Source organism: Melanostigma gelatinosum, assembly GCF_949748355.1.
Source record: "Melanostigma gelatinosum genome assembly, chromosome: 7".
NCBI classification, from domain to species: Eukaryota; Metazoa; Chordata; class Actinopteri; order Perciformes; family Zoarcidae; genus Melanostigma; species Melanostigma gelatinosum.
In genome coordinates, this window is record NC_136640.1 from 12,650,980 (window position 1) to 12,678,429 (window position 27,450).

General features: G+C 40.3%; 2 protein-coding genes across 2 annotated transcripts; both read left to right on the plus strand.

Annotated features, from left to right (window-relative positions):
• The first annotated feature begins 297 nt into the window (after positions 1-297).
• Positions 298-9,566, plus strand: tmprss13a (transmembrane serine protease 13a). The gene is made up of 13 exons (XM_079271459.1): positions 298-479; positions 2,894-3,065; positions 3,201-3,311; positions 3,962-4,126; positions 4,296-4,422; positions 4,847-4,942; positions 5,368-5,411; positions 6,044-6,206; positions 6,435-6,613; positions 7,191-7,289; positions 8,216-8,358; positions 8,465-8,643; positions 8,736-9,566. Exons 1-12 carry the CDS (start codon positions 462-464, stop codon positions 8,627-8,629), a joined length of 1,482 nt encoding a protein of 493 aa, XP_079127585.1. The 5' UTR covers positions 298-461; the 3' UTR covers positions 8,630-8,643; positions 8,736-9,566.
• Positions 9,567-9,777: 211 nt separating this feature from the next.
• On the plus strand, positions 9,778-19,355 carry fxyd6 (FXYD domain containing ion transport regulator 6). The gene is made up of 8 exons (XM_079272602.1): positions 9,778-9,928; positions 15,255-15,308; positions 15,597-15,620; positions 15,941-15,976; positions 16,119-16,193; positions 16,487-16,523; positions 16,642-16,691; positions 18,046-19,355. Exons 2-8 carry the CDS (start codon positions 15,260-15,262, stop codon positions 18,081-18,083), a joined length of 309 nt encoding a protein of 102 aa, XP_079128728.1. The 5' UTR covers positions 9,778-9,928; positions 15,255-15,259; the 3' UTR covers positions 18,084-19,355.
• The last annotated feature ends 8,095 nt before the right edge of the window (positions 19,356-27,450 follow it).

The following is a 27,450-nucleotide window of genomic DNA, read 5'->3' on the forward strand; positions in this document are numbered from 1 at the left end:
AATTGGATTTTATGGGAAAACAAGTCAAGTTGTCTCTCTGTGGAGAAGAAGACATTTTGGTTCAGGGACCTGACAGCTCAGCTGGTGTCATTTGAGCCACAATGGAGCTCGACACTGTGAAACAAGATTTGACAGTCTCTGTCTTGCACAAAACCAGTCTGGCAGGTGGCAAAATGGTGTACTGGGCACGCCCATCTCTGTGAGCAGAAGAATGAACGTCTGAGAGAACGATAGTTGCTTGAAGTGGGAGGTCTTAGGCAGGGAAGGCAGACCTACCTGTTGTTGCTTGGATGAAGGTCAGTAGAGTAGAAAGAAGAGGAGAAGAAAATACAAGGGAGAGTAACCGTGTGGAACCACCATGCTGTAACCACTGCTCGGTGACTGAGTAAACGTCTGGGTGTGAAAAAGCTACACCCACCTGCGCTCACCTCCACTCTCCACTCTTTGCTGATCTGAGTCCGATGGCAAAGAATGACCCGGTAGGTTCTTCTTTTGTCTTTCTCTTATAACACAAAACTCCCTCTTCATGCGACAGTGTGTCTCTTGTCCTCTCCTCTGACTTCAACTTCCCTCAAATCAATAGTCAAACTTCCTGCTTGATCAATACTCACCTGCCATGCAGACTCTGAATGGTGGCTCTTGGTCTATTTACCTGCCTCTCTGTTTGTTCTTTTTGAGTTCCAGTGTGTTTATTTGTCTGTAAACTTGTGTTGTTCTTTGGAGATAATGGGATTTTCATTGAATATCTAGCTTTGTTTTGATTGCATTCAAGCTCAGTTCACTCAATGCTCTTAAGAAATACACTGATCTGACTTGTATCAGCCTTGATTTGTTTTTCAGCCCTACAGACAAACATGAAGGGGCAATTTAGTTTCCAGTTTCACGTCGGGTATCTTTGTAACTTTATATTTCCATAGTTATTGTCTAAGTAAAATACTGACCTTTCAAATGTGAAACCTCTTATCTTTTAATGTTTTTTTCCAGTCTTTCTCTATGATAATGGGCAATAGGCAAACTATGCAAGATGATCCAAGTACAGTACTCTGCTGGGAAATATGATAAACCTGCTCCTCCACCTATTTCAGCTCACCCATTTTCAATTAAGTGGGGGGTGTGCTGCCAGGTGGTGTATTTTTGAAACTTGATCAGCATGCAGTAGAAATGTCTTATGGAGCACCTTTTGTAGCGAGTCCATCCACAGTGTCACCTCAATAGGTTAATCCCTTCCTTTTTGCAAACATTTTTTAAGAAGATGATGGCAAATGAAGAAGGGTCACAGCAGCTCATTGGCCATCCTCATTGGTTTTGGGAAACTACATCTTGGCTTTCCCTGCACTAGCAGTGAGGTTAAGGTGAACTGCCCAAATCAAAACTAATGTGACTGTTTTAAAACACAGTAACAGTCACTGATCATGTCAAACCTCTGTTATGTTGTGGAGCAACAAAAGTTAATTACCGGTACAAAAAAGTGTTTCCTCCTAAAGTAATATGACTCGCCATGAACTTCCTTGTATTGTAACTTTCCGTAAATGCATGGTGTCCAGGCCACAATGTGGACAAATAAGTTGAGTCACAAAATAGTTTCCATTCGCTAACATTCCAAAGTTGCATTCCACAGACACAGCATAGCCCTATAATAGCGCTATAATAAGTGCAAGTGTAGAGTTAAATGTATTTTCTCAATTTAAATTTAAATTAAAGAATTAGTTTGACATTTGGGATGTATGCTTATTTGCTTTTTTGCCAAGAGTAAGATGAATTAACAAAACCTCTGTCACGTTTGTACGTTAAACGAATAGCTAGAGCAGCAGCCGGTTAGCTTAGCTCACAAAGACTGGTATCGTAACCAAATCCAGCATCCCTAAAGTTAACTAATTAACACGTCAGATTTCGTTGTTTAAACTCAGACACAAACTTACTGTGCCTGGCCAAAATGTATTGCATACAATATTCCCCAGTAACACTGTTGTTTTTGTCCAGATAAAGTAGCGAGCTCTAGAAGTGGCGGTGTGCAGTTATTGCTAAGCTAACCAGCTGCTTGCCCTATCGCAACATAGTTTGCACAAAGACACGAGAGTGGTATCAACTCTTGGCAAGAAATCAAATAAGTGCATTTCCTAAAATGTCAACTATTTCTTAGAACAAATTTGTAACATAAAAAAAACTCGTTCCTCTTTCCCTAATCACTGACTCTTCTGGACCCTATTCTTTCATATTCATGGCAGAATGATAAACAGATACCATTGTCTTAGAGGCCATTGTTTAACCAGGGAGAGAGTCTGACTCACCTGTTTATCATGAGTAATTTACAGTGAGCTTATATAGAGCTTTAGCCAAATAGGTAAACGTACTGTTGCCACAAAATCTGATCTCATTTATGGACAGAGGTTAACTTACCTATGCCAAAAACTCAAGTACTGATTACATTCTTTGTCTCGAGTTCTTGGTATTGCTATTAGGAGCTGTGAATCAAAAAGGGCAGAGGAGATAGCATGAACAGAAAAATGAGGAAATGAAGAAATGAACCTGATCTTTCAGACACTGTTGCCGGAATACATCACATGTGTCTTTTTTTGGTAAGGTTGTTACCTAGGTGTGGATTTAAACACATGCTTGATGATAGTGTTAGGATTGCATGGAGGACAAAAGTCTATGCTCAGTCCTGGGAAACAAAAACATGCAAATGATTTGCTTCTTTAGTCTTTATTGTCCGTCTAACTGCCGAAATCATTATACCTACGGTAAACATAGCATTGTGTCTTGTTCCCAAGGGCAATAGATGACACAATGGACAAAGACTCCACATCACATTGTGTGTGTTTTTAATAAGGGATTCATTTAACCCCTCGCTAGTTATTTACTTTCCCTCCGCCTTTTCTGTTGTTCCTCACAGAACGATCCCCCTCCTTCCTATTCTTCTGCCGTGCACACCCAGCCCCCCCTCAGGTCCTATGAGGAGGTGGTGTATGGCGTGGGTCCAGGCCTGACACCCTCCGCCTATCCACAATACATCCCCCAGTATGGACCACCTGTGGTTGTCACCCAAGTCCAACAGTCAAGCATACGTGAGTGGTATTCACAGCTCATTTCCCTCATAATACAATGGATGCAGGTGTAGGAGCAAAACAAATGGAGACTGAGTTGTCCCAAGGATTATTAATGTGTGTTTGTGTATTTGTTTGTGTATTGTCTGTGTCCAGCCCCCAGCAGAAAGAGGAAGAGATGCTGCGGTGGTAATGCCCAGCGTTACGGAGGGTCAGGGGGAACTATACTGGTGCTCGGGCTGCTGGCACTGGCCATCTGGATTGGAGGTATACTGTGTTTATCCTTACAGATCACTGGACATTGTCATTAACATTCATTTGCTAATCTAATTCCTTCATATTGCAACTGCAATATTATCGTGAATAATAATATTATTATTTACAATATTTCCCGTGCCCTTGCAGTTTTGATAACGATAGATTTGTTTGCATTTTTGTGGTTTTGTTTTTGATTAAATGCATACTTTAAAAAGGGATTGTATGATGGAACAAAATGACTTTATTGCTGGTATATAATACTTTATTTAGACATTAAAAAGAACAATATTGGGTTGGCAGCTTCTTAAAAATATGTTTGCAGTACCCTCCTTTAACATCCCTAAACGTATAACCCTTTTACACAGTTAGCCTTTTATTTAGTAAGCCTGTTTTCCCCCCATTTCCATAGATCTTAGTTGGCATTCATAAAATATTGGTTGTCTATTGAATTGTAAAATTGTTATGCAAATTAGATTACCGTGGTAAGGTAGTTATACAAATTGAAAGGATATTCATTAAGTGAGAGAGACGGAGGTAATGTATTCATTTAAGTTGCATTTTACTGTTCCTATTTTATAGCAACATAGTTTTCGTTAACTATAACAATAAAGGCACACTCTACCTCTCCTCATCCACACTCATTACTACCCCAACGACAGTTCGTTATGGCACCCGGTTGGCAACAGCAGCAATCCTCAACACAGAGCCTATTGATGACAAAGATGAATATCTGTCTTTGCCAAACTCTGACACCTGCCCCAACAACACTGTCCTGTGTGACGGAATAAGTGACTGCCAACTGGGCAGTGACGAATCAAACTGTGGTGAGTAGGCACCTGTGTACACTTTCTTTCACTTTTGATTTTTGCTTTTACTATAATCGTTTATAGTTGCAACAGCACACAGGCCAAAGACTCCACATTACTGCTGCATTGTGCATAACCCAGTGAAGAGTTGTGCTCAGTTGTCCTCTTTCTTTCTTTTTTCCTCCAGTGAGGTTTGGCAAGGACAGGAATCTGCAGGTCAGGACTTCACAAGATGGCCGCTTCCAACCAGTGTGCTACAAAAACTGGAACAAGAGCTACGCCGACCTGACCTGCGCTCAACTGGGATTTAAAGAGTAAAGAATGATCACTCATAACTCACTTATAGGGTTATTTTGCCAAACATAACTGAAAGTGTGTTAAACAGCAGCAGATTTCCAACATCAAAATATTTATAACCATTCCTCATTCGGAGCTCGCTCAGGCTTCAATAAAGGAGGGATTTATCCAGTCTTTTTGCCGTACCCAAATTCATCAGCAAATCGCGAACATGTGGGCTTCTGTCTCCAACCTGTAATTTACCCACTGAGATCCATCTCATTTCTCCTCACCTGCTGCTGTGTTTATGGTTGAATTGATTCACCACAGGGTCTCCCTGGTCAGTGTGACAGAAGCAGAATGAGTTTCCAGACTCAATCACGCATTGTTTCGACAAAATGATCTCTGCATGTGCAAGTTTATCTGTTTAGCTTTCTGAACTACTTTTCCCTTTATCTCCAGGTCCTATGTCAGCAAAGCAGTTACATCCCAGAATGCCATTGGTTTAACATTGACTGACAGCTCATCTTCCCATATCCAGGGTCTGGTTGGCGTCAGGTAAACAATCTAGTCCTTTCTTGGGCTGTCCTTACACCCGTACTTTTTTCACAGATCTGTAAAATTGAGTTTCTCCACAAAAAATGACAGAAAAGCACAACTTTATATCATGTGTTTGCCAGAGATGATAAGTCTTCAGTGTGAAAATGCACAAAAAAGGACTAATCGTCAAAGGAAATCCTCGTAGACTAAGACCAAAACGACCGATTAGTCTATTAATCGACCAAAAGGGGGCAGCCCTAGTCCTTGTCCCGCTTATGATCACTCCAATATCTTTGTTATTTAAGCAGTTAAAAACATATTACCCGTACAGGCTAATTATCTGCTTTTTATTTATTTTTAATACGACAGAAAACAGCAGAAAGGTGCACATTCAGATTACTGCATGTACTTATGATAACTGACATGTTTTTCTCATTACGTAGCCAAACCTGTCCAGACCAGGAGACTGTCTCCCTGCAGTGTGTGGGTAAGGAGCGTCCATCTGTTCCTCAAGTCATATGTCACACACAGGCGCTCTCTCTTCCTCTGTCCCTGTCTTACACACACAGTATAACTATGACTGCAAATTCAACGATTTAAAAAAATCAGTACTTGATCAATATCACTTGACATTACTGTAGTATGTTTTTGATCATTATAGGATCCTGAGCAATTTTTTTTTATCAAAACAATTATGGAATTACTTGACTTCTTTGAATCTTAAATCTAAACTCAGAGACCTCAGAGTTGGGGTGACAAGGTTAAATATCAACAATGACAAAACCAAGACTGAGATACCATATCCAAAAATATGGCAAATATGGAGTGTAGCATGCAAGCTAGTATAGTCCTGGCACCGCAACACAACATACCCTTTCAATCATTACCTAACCATCAGTGCTTTGTGTTGTGCTTTAGATCTTATAAAACTTGTCACGTCGAAACAAAAAAATAGTAGCCCCCTTTGTTTTGTAAAGTTGTAACAATGATCATTCAATCACCACCATTTCCCTGAAACTCACCAAACATTAATATTGAATTATCTCTCAACCTTATTTTAGGATGTTTCAGCTGTTTCTTTGGTATTGTACAGGACCTAACATTGTCTTCCGTTCCAAGATTGCGGTCGGCAGGAGTCGGCATCCCGGATTATTGGGGGCACCGTAGCAAAGGTGGGCCAGTGGCCTTGGCAGATGTCGCTGCACTTTCAAGGATCCCACACCTGCGGAGGAGTCTTGATCTCTCCTGACTTTGTGCTGACCGCTGCCCACTGCTTCCCGAGGTGACTGACTGCATGAGAAAATCTTACTCTATGGATTTATGTGTGTTTATTTGTGTCTCAGTATCCATGCTGTACATTGTAAGCACAAAACTGCATATTGTTAAACTGATACATTTTATAATTTACAATGCAAAGATTTCGAGTCTTCTCTGCTGAAAATATAAGCACCATTTCCATGGCGATATGAGCCTATTGCTTTCCATTGAACAGTATTTTTCTGTGTCACAGCACCAACTCTTTAGCTCTCTTGGTGAACAACTGGAAGGTGTATGGTGGAGCTGTGTCTCTGGATCAACTACCTCAACCCTTTTTGGTTGAGAGGATCATACTCAATGAGAACTACAACAGCAAAACTAATGACCAGGATATCGCTCTGCTCAAACTTACATCTCCAGTTCGTTTCGATGGTTAGTCACATCTTCATTTTATTAAAACAATGTTGATGTTCATCCTTCCTTCATAGCTGAAGCTGTGGTCAGAATTCGGTTTTAAGGTCAGCAGCTGGTTAGCTGTCATGGTCTAAATCTGATGCAGCAAGAGAAGAGTCAGGAAATGCAACAAGAGGTGTTTAATCAGGAGGGAATATGTTCATATAAGAAGTATGTAGCGTGACCCGGTGGGGATAGAAAGACAGTCCTTCTGCCAGCTGATTTGTGGTCAAGAACCTATATCATTAAGCATTCACTCTACAGCTAAAACGTCTTTTAACAAGTCGCTATTTTGTTTTTACATCCTTTCAGCATTGTGCCATATAGAAAAAACAATGTAGAGTGACTGCTTTTGAAATGTTTTTCTTTTGCTCTTCGGTCTTAGCTTTTAAAGTACTGAGTCCACAGTCTGTGGCAAAAACAGTTAATCTGATTTGCCCAGAGCTGTGTGTTTGTGTGTGTCTGTTTGTACATCTGTTGACAGTACTATCCTTTTAAGAACACAAGGTTGCTGCTGTGTTTGCTAAAGTTAAACATGTATTTTTGTATTTTCCAGCTAATGTCCATCCAGCTTGTCTGCCAGCTTTTAATGAGCAAGTTGACAATGGAAGGAGGTGCTGGACCTCAGGTTTTGGCACCACTGAGTTCGGATCAGGTAAACTGGAATATGGAGCTGAGTTTACTAGAAATGTAACAAATGATAGAATAAGGTTTACAGCTTGGTTTATTGGATCAGCTTCCACTGTAGCAGTCATGTGGTCTGCTTTAGGTGCATCTGCATTTATTTCTTAAAAGTGTATGTCCATGTTAATTTTCTGCTATTATAATTGTTCCATTCTACAGAAGCCCTGTAGATAACTGTATGTTGTAAAAGGTTGGTCTTGGGTTTAAGGATAACTAATTGTTGTTTACCCACTTACCGACTGGAATGGCCAGAGTTAAACAATAAAGCTGAAAAAGGTTCAGGCAACTCTTAAAAATAGAACTTTCCTCATGTAAAGAGGCAAACAGAGATGGTCAGCTGCATGTAGAGTAATAATGAGTAACACTTGACCGGATCAGAGCACACGTGCATGTTTTACAGAAAGCAAGAGCAGTCAGGCAGTAGCCAAACAGCAGGCAGATCTACTGTCATCCCAGGAAGTACAGGCAGAAGAAAAGTCTGGACCCCTAAGGGAACATGGATGATTTATCAGAGAGTAAATAATGGCTGCCCTCTATATACTGAGACTGATAGTGAATGAGATAGATGGACCTAAAACTTTATAATGGCTGATGGGCAGGTGCAGAATGACAGTCAAAAAACACAGGAAATAAGAATGCACCTGATTAATCAGAAAAGCTGGAGACAAAAGAAGAGAAGATATGACAGTGGACTATGGCAGTTTCTATATTTATTAATCAACCAATCCTTTGGTTGATTAATACATTTGTAAATAATAATAATGATATAATAATAATAAATATAATAAATTTGTAAGCTCAATGTAAAGTTTCCCGTTTATTCAGTCAATATTTTTGACGTATTGTAGAGCCTTGATTTTAAACTTAATTCGCTTTTTTTTTCTTTTTTCAATTTAGGCACTGTCTCCAGGGAACTGTTGGAAGTGACTGTGGACATCATTAGTACACGAGTGTGCAACAGCCCCAGTGTGTATCGAGGCGCCGTGACCAAGCACATGCTCTGTGCCGGGGACCTTAACGGAGGCAAAGACTCCTGTCAGGTGAGCAGTCAATGACAAGGGACAGGTTTACATTAATCACATGAATATTCTTTGTGCCTTTAACATCCAGCTAACTTCAGAGCAAAACTTATGTGAACTATGACAGGGTGACAGTGGTGGACCTCTGGTGTGTGAAGGTGCGAACCGTTGGCACCTGATGGGGATCACCAGCTGGGGATCTGGCTGTGGTGGAAGAAACAGCCCTGGCGTTTACACCAAAGTCCAAAGTGTTCTGCCGTGGATCTATAGCAATATGAAGAAGAACACATGAACTAAAGGAACAATGTAAGAGGGTGTGTTTGACATTCAAATGACTTAGATGCATTTGGATTAAGGCTACAGGTTTTCACCATTCTTCACACTTCCTGTGCCTACAGAAAGCGATGCCATGATGTCCCTTTGTCTCCTGCTGGCGGTCTACTCCCCCAACCCCCCTTCCCTAATCAACCCTGCACTATGAAGTTGAGACATGGATGGATTCACACATAAAAATGAATTAATGAGGAGATACTTAGAGACAGAAAAGCACACAGGTGAACTGCTTGGCGGATAGCAACACAATAAATTGCACAACGTGAACACAAGACTTCTCGCTTGTGTTCTACATTATCGATAATTTTCATCCTCTGTCATGCGGCTGTGATGTGTACCTGCACCTGATTATTGATACACACCAATCAATACACTGACTTCAGTCTTGCATTCTTGATTTTATTTGTCTGCCCCTTGGTGTCACAGTCATACAGTATTCTTGTGTTTGCCTTCTTTAAAGATGGCTGGCCCTTCTCTTATGTGTTCTGTGCCAATGAAACACAGTCCACTCTACTGTCATCTCCTTTGTTCGTTTGAAAATGATACTCTTTAAAAATGATTTGTGATTGTAGAGGTGGGGTTTTTTCCCTCAGGGCAGAAACAAGGCATCTCGGGCGTTTCTATCCTGACTGTTGTTTCCCATATTGAAATAAAAAAGGACACTTTATAATCACTTTGTGAGGAAAGCAAGCAAGTGGGACCCTTGTCCCTCTTATTGAGATGGCACTCTGCCCTTGCACCTAAACCTCCCCTTATGCTCACACTGTGATTTTTTTCAGAAATTGTTTTTCTGAGATTGTATGGCAATGTGTGTGTTCCCTGTATGTCATATTTATGTGCATTGGTCATGATGTTTACTTAGTTTATTGTTCTAATGTGTGGGATCCCTGAGCATTACTGACCATAACAAATAAAGATGAAGGAAGATTCTTCGTACTATGGAGTAAATCCATCACGAGCTGGCAACCACCGATGAGGCTGGCTTAATGCTGGGGGTATGATGCCTGAGAGAGAGAGAGAGAGAGAGAGAGAGAGAGAGAGAGCGAGAGAGAGAGAGCGAGAGAGATCAACGCAATGAAAAAGCAGTCACTCCCTCCAGGAGTCACATTGTTATCCATCACATCTATTTTTCCAGGACATGTCGATGTGCGCAGTGTGCACATATTGACATATGATAATATTTTGGAAAAAGCCGTCTTAGCTGTCTGATTTTTAGGGTGGATATCCGTTTGTTGACCAACTGCTGGACAAACAAGCGGTAAGTTGATGTCATAGATGGTGTTCTTATTTTGTTGTATCAGGAGGCGCCATAACAGCCACGAAAGACTGCTTGAAAGGGAACGCAAATTTTAATAATATTGATTTAGTATTAGCTAGTTTTGAGCACAGTCCGTTGTAAATAAATCGTGTCAGGCTAGAATACGATTTTACATTGATCACGCACATTTATAAGTGACATTAATTTACGCCAATGTATGCGTGCTCTTTGCAATATGTAGGCTCCACGCCCTTGGAGGCGGTCCGTGCTCTCATCAGTTTGCAGAGATGCCATTGCTTGTTGTTCATCAGTGCTATACAAATATAATGAGGGTGTGTCTGCTGGCACTGATCACTATAACCTGGTTGCGCTGCAAAAAAAAAAAAAGATGCACTTTCTCTGACTGCACGCCTTGTAACAGTAAATTGAAAACCAAATATCGGTGGTCGTGCGTAATGTCAAACGGCTACCTGAAGAAGAAAAGGACAAGGCGCAACAGGCTCGTTTTTCTGCTCCATCAGGTGATCCACACGACGCACAAGTGGATGAATGCGCAGACGTCACGCATCGATTGTTGAATTAAAGGCTATTGTGTCAAATGTTTACATGATAATGGAGAGGTTATCGCTGCCTTATTGTGGTCGGTCTTTGTTGTCGGAGCGCAACACAGGTAACAAAAGCCACCGAATTTCCAACCACTACCCCCTTAAGCTGATGTATTTAATTATGAAGGGATGTGTAGAGATTGTGTGGAAACCGACTGGAGTCAAAACGTCTAGTTCGGACATAAGAGCTGCGTGCCGCACCCCTCGCTCCTGTTTATGTGCGAACTCCATCCACCATTTCTCATTCGGCGCCAGAATATTTTTTAGATGCATGCTGTTACCATGGAGATAAGTGGACACTATGGAACGACGCACCGTGTTGCCATGGGGATGTAACATAATTATGGTGACAGATATATAGGGAGTCAGTTGTTGCTTTTTCCACTGAAGGTTATGGAGACCTGTGGCGTGACCTATTTAGCTGCCCTACATTCTCTATTAATGTTGAACAAATTCCCTTTGAATTGAAACGGCGACTTTTGCATTTCACATGTTTTAATACTTACTGTAGAAGCCCCAGGGTCATTGGTCACCAAACAGATGTCCTGCACACACACACACACACACACACACACACACACACACACACACACACACACACACACACACACACACATAGTGAAATGGGGAGATTTGGCACAATGATGCCAATCAACCTCACATTTTAGATCCTGCATTTAAAGAGATACACATGCATAAATAAACATCCAACAAAACAGACATACATATATATTGTCTCAGCAACACATACATTTAGAAAGGCCAGTATTTCACGTGAAGTTGCACCTGCCAGAATTACAGCGATCAGACCGTGAAACATAAACAGCAAGCCAGGGAGAAGGACCATCATTTTACATAACACTTCATCTCTGTGCACTGAATAGGATCCTGAGCAATTGAGTGATTTGGTGGGGTGTGGTCTCATGTAAAAAAACACACATACAATGGAAACTGCAGGCACATCAGGCATTTGAATATCGTTTTTATTTTGTGACCATGTACTTCTTTTCAATAAAGTCATCAGTCAAATTGTAATTTCAGATGTTTGTGTCTCGTTGGTCTTAAGCTTGTCTGAGACTCACACATTTGCCAAATAGTATGATGTCAAAGGTTTGATCGATATGTTGTTCATGTCTCAGAGACTGGTGAGCACTCTGCTGCCATGTAGTCCACTTTATCGTCTCACTGCTCCCGTTGCGTTTGGTTGTGTTATCTCTTTGATTGGCCTCTTCTTTATTCCACTCCCTTGTCACATTTGCCTCACCACATTTCCTGAACTTCCGTTTTAATGCTCTATTTATGTTTTATATTATACAGGAAATGCCACTATCATACAACAGAGTGCCCTTACTCAGACAGTGTCTCCTCTGCATGCCCTCTGCCTGCACTCTCCACAATGTCTGTCTCTCTGCTCGTCTTCTATCCCCGCCGTCTTTCAGCCTGCCCTTTCCTTGTTTCCACATTACAGAAAACAGCATCGCTGCCTGCTATTTCCTTGTCCTCCCCGAACAGATACAGTCACCCTGCCTGCCCATTTCTTGTCCTCCCAGAAAAAGGGGAGCCTGGCTGTGGAACTTGATATTTGCTGAACAATAGAGCAGTTAAGGAAAGATGGAGTGGTAACCGCTCAGGTTCCATGTATAATAGCGGGGGAGAGAAAGGCTGGCATTGAATAGCAGATTGAAACATTACATCTGGCAGTGCCATGGTGCCACACACCCTAAAGGATTCTCACAGGAGAAACGTGTGACACTGACCCACTGAAAAGAGATACATATTACATCCTATCAACCGTTTTATTGGTTACTGTGATCTCATTATTTTCTATATTTATTTGAGGTTTAGAAAAGTACATGTTTTAACAAATATGAAATAAAATAGAGCCAAACTGATCAGGTTGTTGGTGTATAGGAAGAAATTGTTGTGCAAAATTGCTAACCCAACTTTGTTACATTTCTCAAACCAACTTGTTGAACATATCTCAAGGTATTTGAAGGATGAAATTCTCTGATAACTTCTAAAGTGAAATTACCATCAATAATCAATGTTTTTCCAGAACAAGTGGCGGTTGTCCAACATGCCACTCAACCCTGAACACGCACTGTCTTATACTGTATGTCATTAACAAGTGTCTTCATGAGAGGAGACACAATAGGGCATCATATATTCTGCCTTTCCATTAGTATCAGATTGACAGAACTATCTTTAACATTATTTAGGAACATTTTGTTCATGGCGAAGTAGCTGCCTGATGCACAATTCCAATGCTCTATAAATGTAGAAATGTATTATCCTGTGCTGATGAGAAAATGTCATAATAACATTCGAAACATCATTTGAGAAGTGAGAAAAATCATGAAAACATCATTATTGTGGGAACAGGTTTCTTTCTGTTGTGGTGGCAGCATGAATCTACCGTATGAAGGGCACACCTGCCTTAGCGTGAACGGTTTTGCCGACTCTGGTATTCAATCTGGATCAGATTATTATGTATCTGAAGTTATGTATAGTTTGGGCTCGCCATCAATCTTTACCTCAGATGTAAAAAAAAGATGTCTCTTTCAAGATGTGTATATGTGACAGACGTGCCTTTAAAGACGATATTGTGATATTGAATAATTCATATCTGGGTTTGGTCTTAACTAGACTTTAAAAGTGCCGCTCTGAATAATAACTTATTTTTTATAACACATACTCAGTCTTGAGTGAGAATGAGAATCCTCTCTGAAATTCTCTTTTCTCACCATATTCATGAATGTTAGATTAAGTTAGGATTACAACCAACTAAATACCCCTCAGCTCAGCCCCTCCCCTCCCTAGCATTTAGGAGAGCTACGGTGGCCTTCAGGTAGGAAAAGGGTATCTTTAGGATTTTAGTGCAACTAGGGGCTACTCTTATCAATACTCGGTTCTTCTATATTAGTAAATAATTGTTTTGTAAAAAATGTACAAGATGAAGAACACAGACATCCATCAGTATCAGTCATACCTCCTGTCTTCTGTCCTAGCAAAATAATCTTTTGCTAACATAGCACTGGTGGCAGCCAGGTTTCACTTTTGTTTAACATGTTTACAAAAGTATTGATAAAGTATTGGCTTTTTATTTGCAAATATTTTATTGCACGTACGGTAACAAGTGTAGTTGTCGTCAACTTGAGTATCCTTCACTTCACCACAACGGCATCTCTGCTCGCCCGGAAGAAAACTTAACGACTCTTAGTTTCGGGCAATAATACATTGATTAAAACTTAGTTATGAATATGATATTCAATATAATAACCCCCCCTAAATGTTAGACACTGTCCCTTTAACGATTCAGTCCAACTTCACATCGGGTTTATTTTCATTTTAACATTAGATGCCATTTGTCGAATGGATGCCATAGGCCTTCGGTTCCTCTGTTGTCATCTTGTGTCACATTATTTCATAAAAGTCCTTGTTAGCAGTCTGTTGCTCGATGACTCACAAATCAAATATACGAAGCGTCAACATACAAACCACAACTGGGCAGGAATGCTACGTCGGTGGCTTTGCTAATGACTATGGACTCATTTAAGTGCACTATATGTCCTCTACAACTGATCATCACTGAGACGGTCAGATGACATGTAGGCAGACAGGCAGCCAGGTGGCACTGTCAAACAAGAGTGGTAAAACCTGAGTGAAAGAAAACCTTTGGACTCTTGAGGGCTTCATACAAATGCGTCCATGGCCTGAGAATACATGTTTTACCGTCGATTTGCCACTTTCTAGTATTTCACTGTGGAGCTTGGACATGCCTCATCAAACATATTGCTGTCAAATCTTGTTCCCCATCTGTATTCGCCTATATTGAACAATCCCTCTCAATACTCCCTGCTAGGGCCGGCATTTACTTACATTTAGAAAAGCCAGCTTTCAACGGCAGGAGGGAGACCTAAAGGTTGATGTATAATAACTGCATCGCCAGACACTTTGTTTGCACTGCAGATTTTGGTGGGGAATTATACTGCTCATAGATATTGATTCATGACTTGTCGTTGCCACCAAGTCTGCATTTGTAGAATTGTTAAATTTAGTAACACGTTCAGAATGAGAAAGCAGCACCTGGCGTTTAAAAACCTGTCTTTTAGGAAGTTTAATAAATGTTGAATACACATTTACTTAGTCTATCTGCACGCACAATGTTTCTTATGTTCAGATGTAGTGCTTTGACTTGCCAAAACAAAAGCACAACACTTTGATCACAGTTTAGGTCCTAGTAGCAGATATTATAGGGGTGGGGGGGAATAGGCATTTTGAGTTGGCCGTGAACATTTTGTGGTTAAGTTAGACATAAATGGTTCATCTTCACATTTGTGTGCATTAAATAGCCTCCATGAAAATAGGCCAAGGTTGTGTGATGTCCACGGGGAGGCAAGAGTAATCTCTGGCAGGAAAAGAGAGCATGTGTGCAGGCTTTGAACATGGATCGTTGTGCAAGATAAAAACTATACCTGTAGGCCTTTTATCTCAGTTACACTCCAGGGGTTTGGATATAGTATTGTCTGATGTGACTCCCCTTTTACACGTATGATATTGAATGTGTGCTCGTGTGTGTGTGTGTATAAACGTTATGTATATGTGTTGATTGTTTCAGGGGAATATATGCTGGTGTAGTGTAGCTTCCTAAAACAGACCTCTTTCACTGTATTTTTTTCCATTCCCTCTCACCCTCCCTCTTTATTACTCTATGTCAACAGTCGCCATGGAAACTATTCTGCTCTTCCTCTCTTCACTCCTGGTGTGTGTGGCTGGTAAGCAAAACATCAATTCCTGCTTTGGAGCTTCGTGTGCGGGTTTCACAGGTTTGCTGTGTCACTGACTGTGCGTGTGAGGTCTGCTTATAGTGTATGATTAAACGTAAAACACATAAACACATGCTCACACAGTTACACACTATAAATAGATGATGAAATACATAGTGTTGACATATTTCTCACTCACAGTCTCCCACTGTACCTAATTTCCTGTGTTTCTCCTTTTTCCTTTTTCCTTCCACCCTCTGACTCAAACCACTTCCTCCTCTCTTCGCTGCCTCTCAGCTTTATCAGAGATCAGTGAGCAGCGTGAGTACACTTGATGTCATCTCTAGTGGGGTCACACGCAGTCTGAAAAGCCACATTGGTGGCTCCATTGGTTTCCAGATCAAATCACACCCTTATGGATTGCTCTACTGCAGCGAACAGTCAGATGTATGGATTAAACCCAAGAATGACCAGATCCAACTGTGTTGATTTGATTGTTTTATAGATTGAAATCATTGTTGAAGAGATGAGAGTGATCATTTGGTAGGAAAGAGAGCTGATAAGGAATCTGTATCTGTATCAGATTGATCAAATCTGAACACATTGGTTCTAAATATGTGGTTTCCATTACATTTTTACAGATGACAAGGAGACAGTTGAAAACCCATTTGTTTATGGTAAGTTTAGAAAAGTCTGTGTTTTCTGTAAGCACTGGCCAGTGTCTACACAGAAATATACCTTTTGCAATGAATGGCACATTGATTAAATGTCTTTCTCCTTCTCCTGTACCTCTCATTCTGTCATCATCTTCTTCCGTAGACTATGAGAGCCTGAGGATTGGGGGATTGGCGTTTGCCGTGGTGTTGTTCACAATGGGCATTCTTCTCATCCTTAGTAAGTTGACCTCTCTGTGTGGGTATCATTATATTATGTGTACAACCACTCAATGTATTTGAGCGTTACAATCAAATAAAAAAATATTATCAGTAATTGAATGAATCATTATTACCACACTATGTTATTATTCCTTGTTTTCACAGTTTATTTTTATTGATTATAACGTAGTATGTTATATGTATCTTTGTCATCGGGTGAGAGTGAACCACTGTTAACAGTGATGACACAGACAATGCATCGAACTAATTAGACCTCTGATCAACACAGCTAATGATTTCTCAAATTTCTAGGTCGACGATGCCGCTGCAGTATCAACCAGAAGCCCAGGTATGTCAGTGTCCCTCTCTGATTAAAACAAACAAACAAGCAAACAAAGCCTTTTGCAACGTCTTTTTTCACACAACATGATTTGGTTCATATGACAACCTGTGGATCCTCTCTTCAGGGCCCCCAGAGACGAGGAGGTACAGGAGGAGAACCTGATTGTCTCCAAGGGTAAGATGCACATTTTAACTGTGGCAGCTCCTCTCACCTCTGGCTCACCTCTGGCTCACCTCGAGACACACATCCATAATTGAGTTTCCCTTAAGGAGTGCCCATTGCACAGGGGAGGATGGGGGGCATTTGCTCTGTGTGCATGTGTCCGTACATGTTGAACTGTACTGTATGTGTGTGTGAGAGAGAGAGAGAGAGATAGAGAGAGAGAACATACAAGCTCAACTTTAGGTAACTGCTGACCTTTCTCCAAGGCACATCACAAGTTTGACTTCATATCTTCCAAGGTTTAAATTCACTTTCATAAAGTATAGAAATCAACCATGAAACAGTTGTTGAAAACTTTGTCATCTTTACATTTTTTTTAATCAAAATTATAACATTTAAGGGACATTTCACCCCAAAATCAAAAACACATATTTTTGTTACCTCTTACCTGTAGTGCTATTGATCAATTTAGATTGTTTTGGTGTGACTGGCCTGGTTTTGGAGATATCAGCTGTAGAGATGTCTCCCTGCTCTGGAGTATAATCAGACCATATGGCACTTCGGCTTATGGTGCTCAAAGCAGATCTGACATGAAACTGTTTACAACTAGATCTATGGAATATTTTGACTATCGGGGTCATGTTGTATATTCGAAAGAAGGCAGACGTCTCTATGGCCGACATCTCCAAAACCAGGCATCTCACACCAAAACAGTCTAGATTGATAAATACAGCTAAGAGGAAATGTATGCATTTTTCGATTTTGAGGTGAACTGTCACTTTAATTGTAGTTTCAAGCATGTAGTGTTTTAATATCTAATATTTAATATATGCATTTGAGGATGTTCCAACTTTTCAGATTTTCCCAGTTTTTAATGAAATAAACTTTCAAATGCGACTTCAACGCTGTCGAACCGAAAGCTGATTGGTTCCGAGATTGCAATCGAATAGAATAGAATAGAATAGAGTGAGGGAATTGAGACCTATAATCCAACAGTATTTGCACAAGTATTCAACTTTTAACTTGTTTCAAAGGTTGACATTTTAGAGAAGACAGAAAGAAAGACATTCAGCTCTTTTGCTCAATTAAATTGGATATAACACACAAAAACCCACTTCACTTGTATTCCAGTAAATGTACGTAGTGGTAGACGGTAAGAAACAAAGCTCATGGTGTTTATTAGAAAAATGTCACAATCTTAAATATTGTGAGTATTACCAACTCTTCGTGAGTAGCAGGGCTGTCACCAGTCCTCTGAGTGATGGATGTAAGAGAATGACTGAGAGAGAGAAGGCCCGGAAGTTTTAGGCAGGTTTAATGTTTTGCACCCGTGCTTTAACTAAATTGCTCACCTTTGACCTTTCAGCTGCAGCGACTGCCAAAGAGACTCCAGCGGAGAACTGAGGCAACTCCACCGGCCTGAGCTGCCTTCTGAAATGACCATGGGTGATTATTACAAGTGGTTATATGGAAGGGTAACAGGGAAGTTAGATGTTCGTAAGAAGGGTAATATGTACTGTATATAAAATGTTTAGCCTCTGAGACAAACCTTTCGCCCATTGTGCTCCATTGTGACCGTGCCAGTCCCTCAGTGCTCTTGTCCGTTCCTGTTCCTTTCTGTGACAGTCTCTCACTCCGGTTCTTTGTCTTAGCCAGTAGCACCTTCGACACCAGATTGTCTTTGAAGACTGAGAAGAGGTTTTAATGTTCTGTGGTCTGCTGTTCTTTGTTTTGTATTTATCTATTGCCTTTAGCTTTTGGAATATGTCAATATGTTGTTTATTTTGTCAATTGTCCTGGATAATATTTGTCATATTTGGATTATAACATGTATGCATATATACTGTATACATATATAAGTATATATATAAAAACACAGATTGGTTACTGATAAGATGTACAGTTAAATATCCTTCATTTAGGTCTACCATTGAATGGTTGGTTTGCGTGCACACGTGGGTATATAGTGTGTATATCCTGTATGTATATATATATATATATATACATATATATATGATTGTGTATATATCCCAAGTGCATGTGTATCTCTACATGTTAATGTGATGAGCCTTACATCAGACAATCTCAACTGCCACAGCTCTCTGACTGAGCACAGTACATGCAGGTATCTGCATGAGCTCCTCCACTGCAGTGTTTTACCATCCAAGATGGAGAGAGCTCTTGCTTCAGCTGTCTCACTGCCTTTTTCTCCACACATCTACTTCATCGCTACGTCACTGGCTCCGCCAGGATTAAACGACTCTCCAGCAGACTATGATTAGTTCCTCTGCATACATTCTCTAGTTCCGCAAATCTACTAAGCCTGGGTCTCTTTCTTTCCTCTTTCTTGTTTGTCTATTAAATTGCTTGCTCAGTCTCTCTGATGCCATTATGCTTTGAGTGGCCATACAAGTATTACATTTTCTGAGAAAGAGAGAAAATGCTGAGTTTGAGAGATGTGAAATGTAAAATTGTCAATATCTATGTGCAAGACTACATTAACGTAAGCCAAATCATAGCGAGAGACCAAATGACCAATCCTTGTTGTGAATCTCCTGTCAGGTTAGGCTTTCATCAATCTTAAGTCTGAGTGTTTCAAAGACGACTGCTGTACACTTAAATGCTGTGTTCATTTTACGCATGGGGCCTTGTTGTGGTGCTACCTGTTGTGCTTTTGGCAGAAACAAATAAAAGTGTCTGGCCATTCACGTGAATGTGTTTTTTGTGTTCAATTAGATGAAGACCAGACTTTAGTGTAAATCTTAATCACTTTTCTTTCAGGATTCTCTTCAGGGTCTTTATGCCTGAACATCTTAGCCTAGAAAAGCAGATTTCACAAGAAGCCCTCTAACAGCACTTGAAATCAATCTGATAATTTCCTATCAATGTCAGTCAAGGTTATGAGCTGCTACTTGGTGCTATGAAACGATATCAGAAAATGTGTTCCTCACCAGCAGAGCCAGTAATGTACTGCTCATTCTACTGCCATTCCAAAGGTTGGCGGATATACTATTTATTGGCATCAAAGTACAAACTTTATGAGACTGTGTAGATATGAAAAGAAGCGGCTATGACTGAAATATGGATGTGGGCGTGGAGAGGTGGTTTGTGTATGAGTGTGTGTGTGTGTGGGGGTGTGTGTTTGTTAGAGGGTGGATCTGTTAGGGAGGGAGCACCTACCTCTGGCACTGACGGGGACACACACACACACACACCTGGGCAGAAGAAATATAGAGCCTTCGGGAACTCAGGTGAGAAAAAACTTAATTTCCAAAACAAAATGTTAAATTAGATGTGCAGGTCATAAAAATAAATCAGTTGTGTCCATTTCAGATGCCTATGAGTTGGTAAAATGATGATTACAATGTGAATCCATTTTGTTTGTTTGTTTGTTTGTTTGAGATGTTAGATGATGTTAGATGGTCTATGTAACGTGTATTTCTATGTCAAAGAGAACTTATTTTCATTCTCACAATGCGAAGTTTAACTTTACTAGTTTCTCCATTGTTTAATGAGGCAACATATGAAAGCACACAAGTTCCAATTAATATGTCATGTGAAAGTGGGTTAGGACAGACAGTTCTCTGTCGTCATTGTTCTTGTTAATTGCACCCCATTGAAGAAATCTAATAACAGTGATGCATTGCTGCACGTTAGGGGTGGTGTGGTTATCTGCCAAAATCATTGCGTATCAATTCTGCATTATTAGCTGGGTGCCACCACAGCTACTCTTCTGTTCCCCATCTATAACCTCTATCAAAGTGTGCAAGGTTCAAGGTTGATGGTTATTGGAGCTGTAATATATTAATGAGTAACTGTCCCGGTATGCTCTTATAAGCTCAGTGGTGCATTGAAAAGGCCCGGAAACATAACAAATGAAAGCACTGAAGTCACCAATTCACAGTGGCATGCTTCACCACAAAGGGGACAGCAAGGGAAATCTTTCGTCTGTTAATCGGTGTAAGTTAATGATTATAGGTCAGGAGACGTAGATCAAACGAGAAGCCGGTGTGCGTGCGTGAAGGGTGCAGAGGGAAAGGGCGGGGGTGGAACGAGGATCAATATCGCCATTAGCCCGTTAAAGTTCTTAGTGAAGAGCAACGCAATCACTTTGCTCCTAAGTCTGTAGTAGAGGAACCCAGTGAGGCAATTTACCAGGGCATATATAGTTTCCAAGCTTTCAACTACATCTCATCTAAAGTGAATAAGTCCATTTAAACGAGCCTCTACAAGTCTCAAATCTAATTTCAATGGAGGGACGAATGAAACCAAATCCACAGAAATATCCCTCCCTGCAAACAACAGCTTTGAGGGACCAGATTTGATGGTGAACACTTTTATTGTCATTATTTAAAAACAAGATTAAAAAAAGATGCCACGGCTATCACCAGCTGCCAGCTGCTGTTATCACCAGCCTTTTGTTAACTGTTTGCGTTATGTCCCTCCAGTTTTGTCAGCAGAACACACAAACAGACCGGGCATCATGTCTTCTCAAGGTAAGCTGCTCAGCGCCTGAACTGCTGATTATCTACGAACAGGAGAGACAGAGCCACTTTAATATGACAACATTTGAGGGACATAGTATTTGAAAGATCACAGCCATTCTTGTTTTTCTGATTTGGAGTTGAGCAACAACAAAAACGTACCTTGGTAGAGCAAGGTTGACTTATTAACTGCGAACTGTTATTATGAGTAACATAAGCAAGCTGGAGTCCAGCAGCCTCAGTTAAGGCTCACCTTCTCATTTCAGCATACAGCAAGTATGCTACTTCAGGTAATATGTGTAATATATTAATATTAGTGGCACTGCACATGTGGCAATATCGTGACAAAGTTACAGTGATGGGTGTTGATGACAGATTACATTGCCTTTATTCGTTGGAACATTTGTAGTTCTAAAGCTGATTTGCGGCCTATCTCAAACTAACCCGAAATAGCATGCTGTCTGTGTGGAAAATCACCTGCAGGGAATAGACTAATACTGATTATGACCTATTTTCTTAACTTAGTTATATAACGAGCCATTCAGCTGGTAGTGTGTCAGTATTACTACAAGTGAATTAGATAAATTAAATGTAGGCTAATTAATTATGTGTAAAAAAAGGATTTTATCATATTTCCCTGCAGCATGCTACGTTTTGGTAGAATTACTACATGTTTACTGTGTTTCTTTCAAACTATGTCCATTCTTTCTCTATCCTTAGGTGCAGACATCGACTCTGATGCAGACTTTGTATACGGTAAGTGACTACAATTTTGAAAGTGTATCTGCGAGGATAAAATAGTTTAAATATTTAACTTCTGCCAGTGCCCTAAAAAGAGAATGCATGCACAGGATAAAGGGGGTTTCTGCCAGCACATAGTTGTTAAATGGGTCAACAAAGGGAGAGATGGGAAAAAATATGTAACAGGAGCTTAATTATAGAGGGCGAAAAGGAAAAAATGCACAGGCAGAGCTTAACATGGTTTGAAGGAAAGCAAAGGAAAGAGACTACAGCAGGTTAAATGAAAGACCGTGACGATGTGGTGACATTATTCTCTGTGAATATGTAGACTACTACACACTGCGTGTTGGAGGTTTGGTCTTCACCGGGGTCATCGTGTTCCTTTCCATCCTTCTGTTGGCAGGTAAGTCAACAGCTGAGCAACAGCAACAAATATGAATTTGAGGAGTCTGATACAAGGACACGGAAGACAAAACAGTGTGAAAGAGAAGATGATCTTAGTTGTGTGCAATGTTCCCTCTAATTTTTCATGTGTCTGGGCATACACACAAGCTCCCTGAGCACACTGAGGACCACTGTGAGCAACATCAGATGTGCACGCTGTGGCCACACACCAGTATCACACCTGTTCAAAACCTTGGATCATAGCAAGTTACATGGCTTATTAAAATAATCAAATTACAGCAGCAATTTTCACTAGTTTACTTTTAATATAAGTGATTTGACAAACTTTAAAGGAAAAAGACAAAAATCTTGTTGTTCATGAGATGTGTAGTATGTTTTATGTGAGAGTCTTGCTTTGGGCATGGGAAGAGTCTTGCTTTGGCCTGTGTGAGGGTCCTGTTGTGGCCTGTGTGAGGGTCCTGTTCTGGAAGAAATGATACATATACACCTTTCAGACATAACATTTTGTTCACATTAAAACATTCACATTTTGCACAATGACGTGTGCTGTAGCTTGTGATACAGTGTAAATTCCTGTAACTCTGTCTGTAAAATATGTAATTACTCAGTTTTTTATTATCATTTCTACTACCCATAAATGATCTAGTAGTAACATAATTTAATGATTAATATCCATAAGTAAAAAATCTTAATAAATGTCACGAGAATATGCACAAATCTGACTTAAATTTTACCTTATTTTTCACGTCTGTCCTTCTCACTTCTCCAATGGTTGTACACTTTGTCCAGGTTGATGGCTTCGTCTGCTTCTTGCTTTGACTTTATGCGCATCAGCTGGTCCAAATGTGCCACTTCAAGACGATTTCTGGATGCTGTTTTGATTTTAGTTTTAGTTTTTTCTGCTGAATGTGACGCTTGAGGTAGTCCAACTTCCATTCAGTCCACATTTTTCCCTCGGAAAACTCATTTGCTACTTTAGCTTCGCTGCATGTTTTGCAGAGTAGACCCTTCCCCCTCGAAAAAGAAAAAATCTCACCCAGTTTCACCGCTTGTTCTTCTATTTGAACATACTCCGACAGCCATTCCATCTTAAAAGAACCACATTTCTTTTTTCCAATGGCTTGGTGAGTGGATGTGTCGCTGCCCGTTCGTTTCGCCATGATAAGGGGTTAGCATTTGCGTCTCGTAACTCCGCCGCACTGTTGTTAGCTAGCTAACCTGCACGGGGCGAATGGGCAGGGCAATAGTGTCAATGCTATGATTGGCTGCGTAGCGTAAGTGAACCGAATCGTATCATTGGCTGGACACCTGTCACTCACTGAGTTACGTTGCAAAATAGTACAGAAAACAAAATTATTATTATTATTATTATTATTATTGGTTTAATTGATTAGATAAGATTAGGACTAATATTAGATATTAATTAATACGTTTATGTTGAATTTTATTTTATGCGCTGCATAGATTTTCTTGTGCGCTGAGAATGTGCGAGCAGTGCGCGATTGCTCAAGCGCGCAGCTTAGAGGGAACATTGGTTGTGTGTGTGTGTTTGTGTGTTTGTGAGTGGATTGAGATCATACAGCATGTTGCTGGACAGACAAAAGTGCATCTAAACACATTTTCATTGACTGATGGGGGATAAAATGTATATATTGCTCCAACCCTACAGCTCTGTTTCCATCAGGGTTGTTATCAGAGCAGCTGTGTTAAAAGAAAAGCACACTAGTTCTGAGTTTTGGGAATAACTAATGTCTTAATCCTTTTCCCTAAAGGCAACAAGATCACCAACTGTGGCAAATCCAAGGTAAGGGAAATGAAATCCAGCTCTAAAGTGACATCTGTTGGCTGTAGAAATAATTTCAAAAATCGAATACAAGTTTTAACTTTTGCATTATTTTAGGTTAACTGTAACAATCTATTTTTAACAGTTGATATTTGCATAATATAAAATGAGAAAAAAGACTATTAAATAAATAAATGAAATAAAAAATACCTTTTTATATTCTCCAGCCAAAACATGCTGAAGATGTTTGAACTGATCAGAACCGGCCAGGAACCGAGGAGAGTGCTGCAATGTGCTACAATGCTGTTATGTGTGTGAGGATATGAGGCTTTTGTACTAATAAAGTGTTTCTAACCTTTCTGTGTTTTTGACCTGGATTTTGAAATATTTTGCAAATTCACACAGATAAATAAATAAACATAAATACGCTTCCTGAAGTATTAAATACAACAAATTGTTTTTCAACATTTAAGATTCAAGAGAGCTTTGTATGTATTTTCTCTGACAACAAAATAACAGTTGCACCTCCAATCAGGTGACAAGTAATTAAGAGAAATTACATAACAATATAAAGCATCAAATATAAAATAGGACGACAAGAATATAAAAATATATAATATAAAATAACTATATGAAACTCAATGTGCAATAACAAATGTAACAATAGAGACGTCTATTGAATGAAAGTAAGCATACTTTTAGATACAGATATCATAACACAAATACCAAAATGAGGTTGTCAGAAATCCCCAGCAGAAGAACCACGTGAGCATGCCTCTGGCCGAAAAGAAACAAAACAAGCGCTCCTTGGAAAGGAACCGCCCCTCTCAGGTGCAGTCACTTCACCTTAATGAGAGTTCACATAATGTTGCCTCCTTCCCTTTGACTTCAGCCATGTTTTGAATGCTGCCTGTAAGAGGATTTCTTCGTGTTTGAGTCAATTATTGCACCCAATTTTAGTAAATATTTTTGATTCACATGTTAATCATTGTCTTTACTCATTGCAAAGCTTAAGTCACGCATGGATATCAAAATACCAACTAAAAAGATAAATAAAATGAAAGCTCTCGGCATTGCAAAGATCGGCATCATGTCTTATCTATGGGTCTCTCAAACACTCTTCAGCTGTAGTGGGCAAGCTGTAGATTTAATATTATAAAGTTATATTATATTTGTATTGTAAAAGTATGGCAGTAATAGTTGTGGGAGTTTGGGTAATGGATAATACACAACCTCTGAGATGGTGCGAGTGTCAGTTTCGTAACAACATCTGTTTTCATACTTAATAATAAGGGATAGAGAAAAGCGGATGTGCATATGGTTCCTTTGACTTGTGGTAACCAAAACGCTCACAGGGTGGCGTCATGAGACCAGCACGAGCACAGGAAGAAGAACCGCAACTGCCCGCATCAGGCTGAGAGGAAGTGAAAGCTGCTGACCAAATGATCAGATGACTCCCAAATACTGTGGAAAAGAACAGGTAGGTAAAAAATGTGTCAATGCAATCAAACTGCAGTCACATATATCATCGCGAGCTATAAATGAGACAACGGGTGTGGGAAATGTTAACGCTACAGATTACATCAGAGATAAAATAAAACATAAACAGGTGCACTATAAATTAACTGGAGCACCAAATCGGGACAAATAGGCCATCAGCTGGGCAGTAGCAGCACACCTTTAAATAAATACTAGGTTGAATTCAGTGCTTTTGTTTTCAGAAAGGGCCCAAATCGAGTTACATTCACCACTTCAAACAGGACGTCCCGTTTTGCCAGCTAAAGCCGAGCAGTGGCATCACATGCTGCTGTATTTTCATCGCTGCAGCGCAGATGACAAAGCGCATTAATCATACCGCCAGAAAACTGCGCGTGATTAATTATCCCTGAATAAATAAGTCGTTACAGGCAGAGACAGGAGCTGTCAACTGGGTGAATCCCAAGGACCCCCTGCTCTCTCTCTCTCTCTCTCTCTCTCTCTCTCTCTCTCTCTCTCTCTCTCTCTCTCTCTCTCTCTCTCTCTCTCTCTCTCTCTCTCTCTCTCTCTCCCCCCCCCCCCCCCTTCTCCTTCCACTCAGCCGTCTGAATTTGTGGGGAAAATGAAGGACCAAGCTGTAAAAGTTAACACAGCCAACTGCCGAGCGTGAAGCAGGTGGTTTTACCGGTTGGATCCCTCAGGGCTCAGGTCATCTGCTTTCCATAAGGGCTACAGTTGAGGTAAGCATGGGAAGTCATTTATCACACAGTTCACCAGCTGATAGCATCACAGCACCGGCAGCAACTTTGGAGAACAACACAGAAACAAAAGCACACTGGTCAGTACTGTTCCCATAAGCATTTAGGATGGCGACTGGTATCTCCTGAGACTGAGGGAAACAAAGAGGCAATATGTTTCCCTTGCTGTTTCATCTTATCAATTCAGTTTATAAACTGAGGAATATAGGGCTTAAATAAGCATTTCCCCGATGTGGAGCAATCACAACAACATTTTAATGTTTATTTCCATTCATTTTGTTGTCAGTGGATTTTGTTGGTGTGTGAGCTCATGCGTGGCTGTCTGTGGAACACGTTAAGCTGTGAGATAGAGGTACAGGAGTGTTAAAGCGTGGGAAAGTGATAAGATCAAAGCACAGAGGGTCAAGTTGGAAAATCTGCCTGCAGCTGAGCTCTACAACGTCCCCTCACACCTGCTAACTCATTCTCTTTGTCGCTCGCATCTGTTTATTGTTGACTTCATGTGATGTAACAGACCAGAACTGTATAGATTTGAGTGTAAACAGTAGTTTATTTATGTTTGTTCATCCCTTATTTATACATGTTGCTCCTCGAAATTCCCCAAAGCTTCCTTTGATGTCATAGAGTTTACATGCAGAGTATTACTGAATAACTTTGAATGACTCGATAAGGCGTTTAGTAACCCACTTTGTTGTCTGGCGTGCGTATTGAATGAACACACCTGTCGATTAAGATAGTTGCATAAAGAGGTCTGTTTATTGTCTTGACAAGGATATGCCACATGATGTAATCACTGGAGTGTGACATTAATCTAGTTATAACATGTTTTTCATGCAACAGCAGAGAGCCATGGCTGATCACACCCCCTACCTGCTGCGCTCTGTGCATTGTGAATACACCCTGTTGCTTTGAAGTTTTCATTACGTACAGTGCACACAGCAGACTGCACATGACAGCGTCATTGTTTCCAACCAGTACTCCTGCCCTGGAATAATACTACCTGGCCCCGTTTTTCTTTTTGTTTCGTCTTTGTCAGTTCGTTTGTGGTATTTTGAGTCAAAGTGACTTTTTTTTGAGGAGCACGTGAGTGCCGTGAAGAAAAACTAAAACAGATTAGGTCGCAA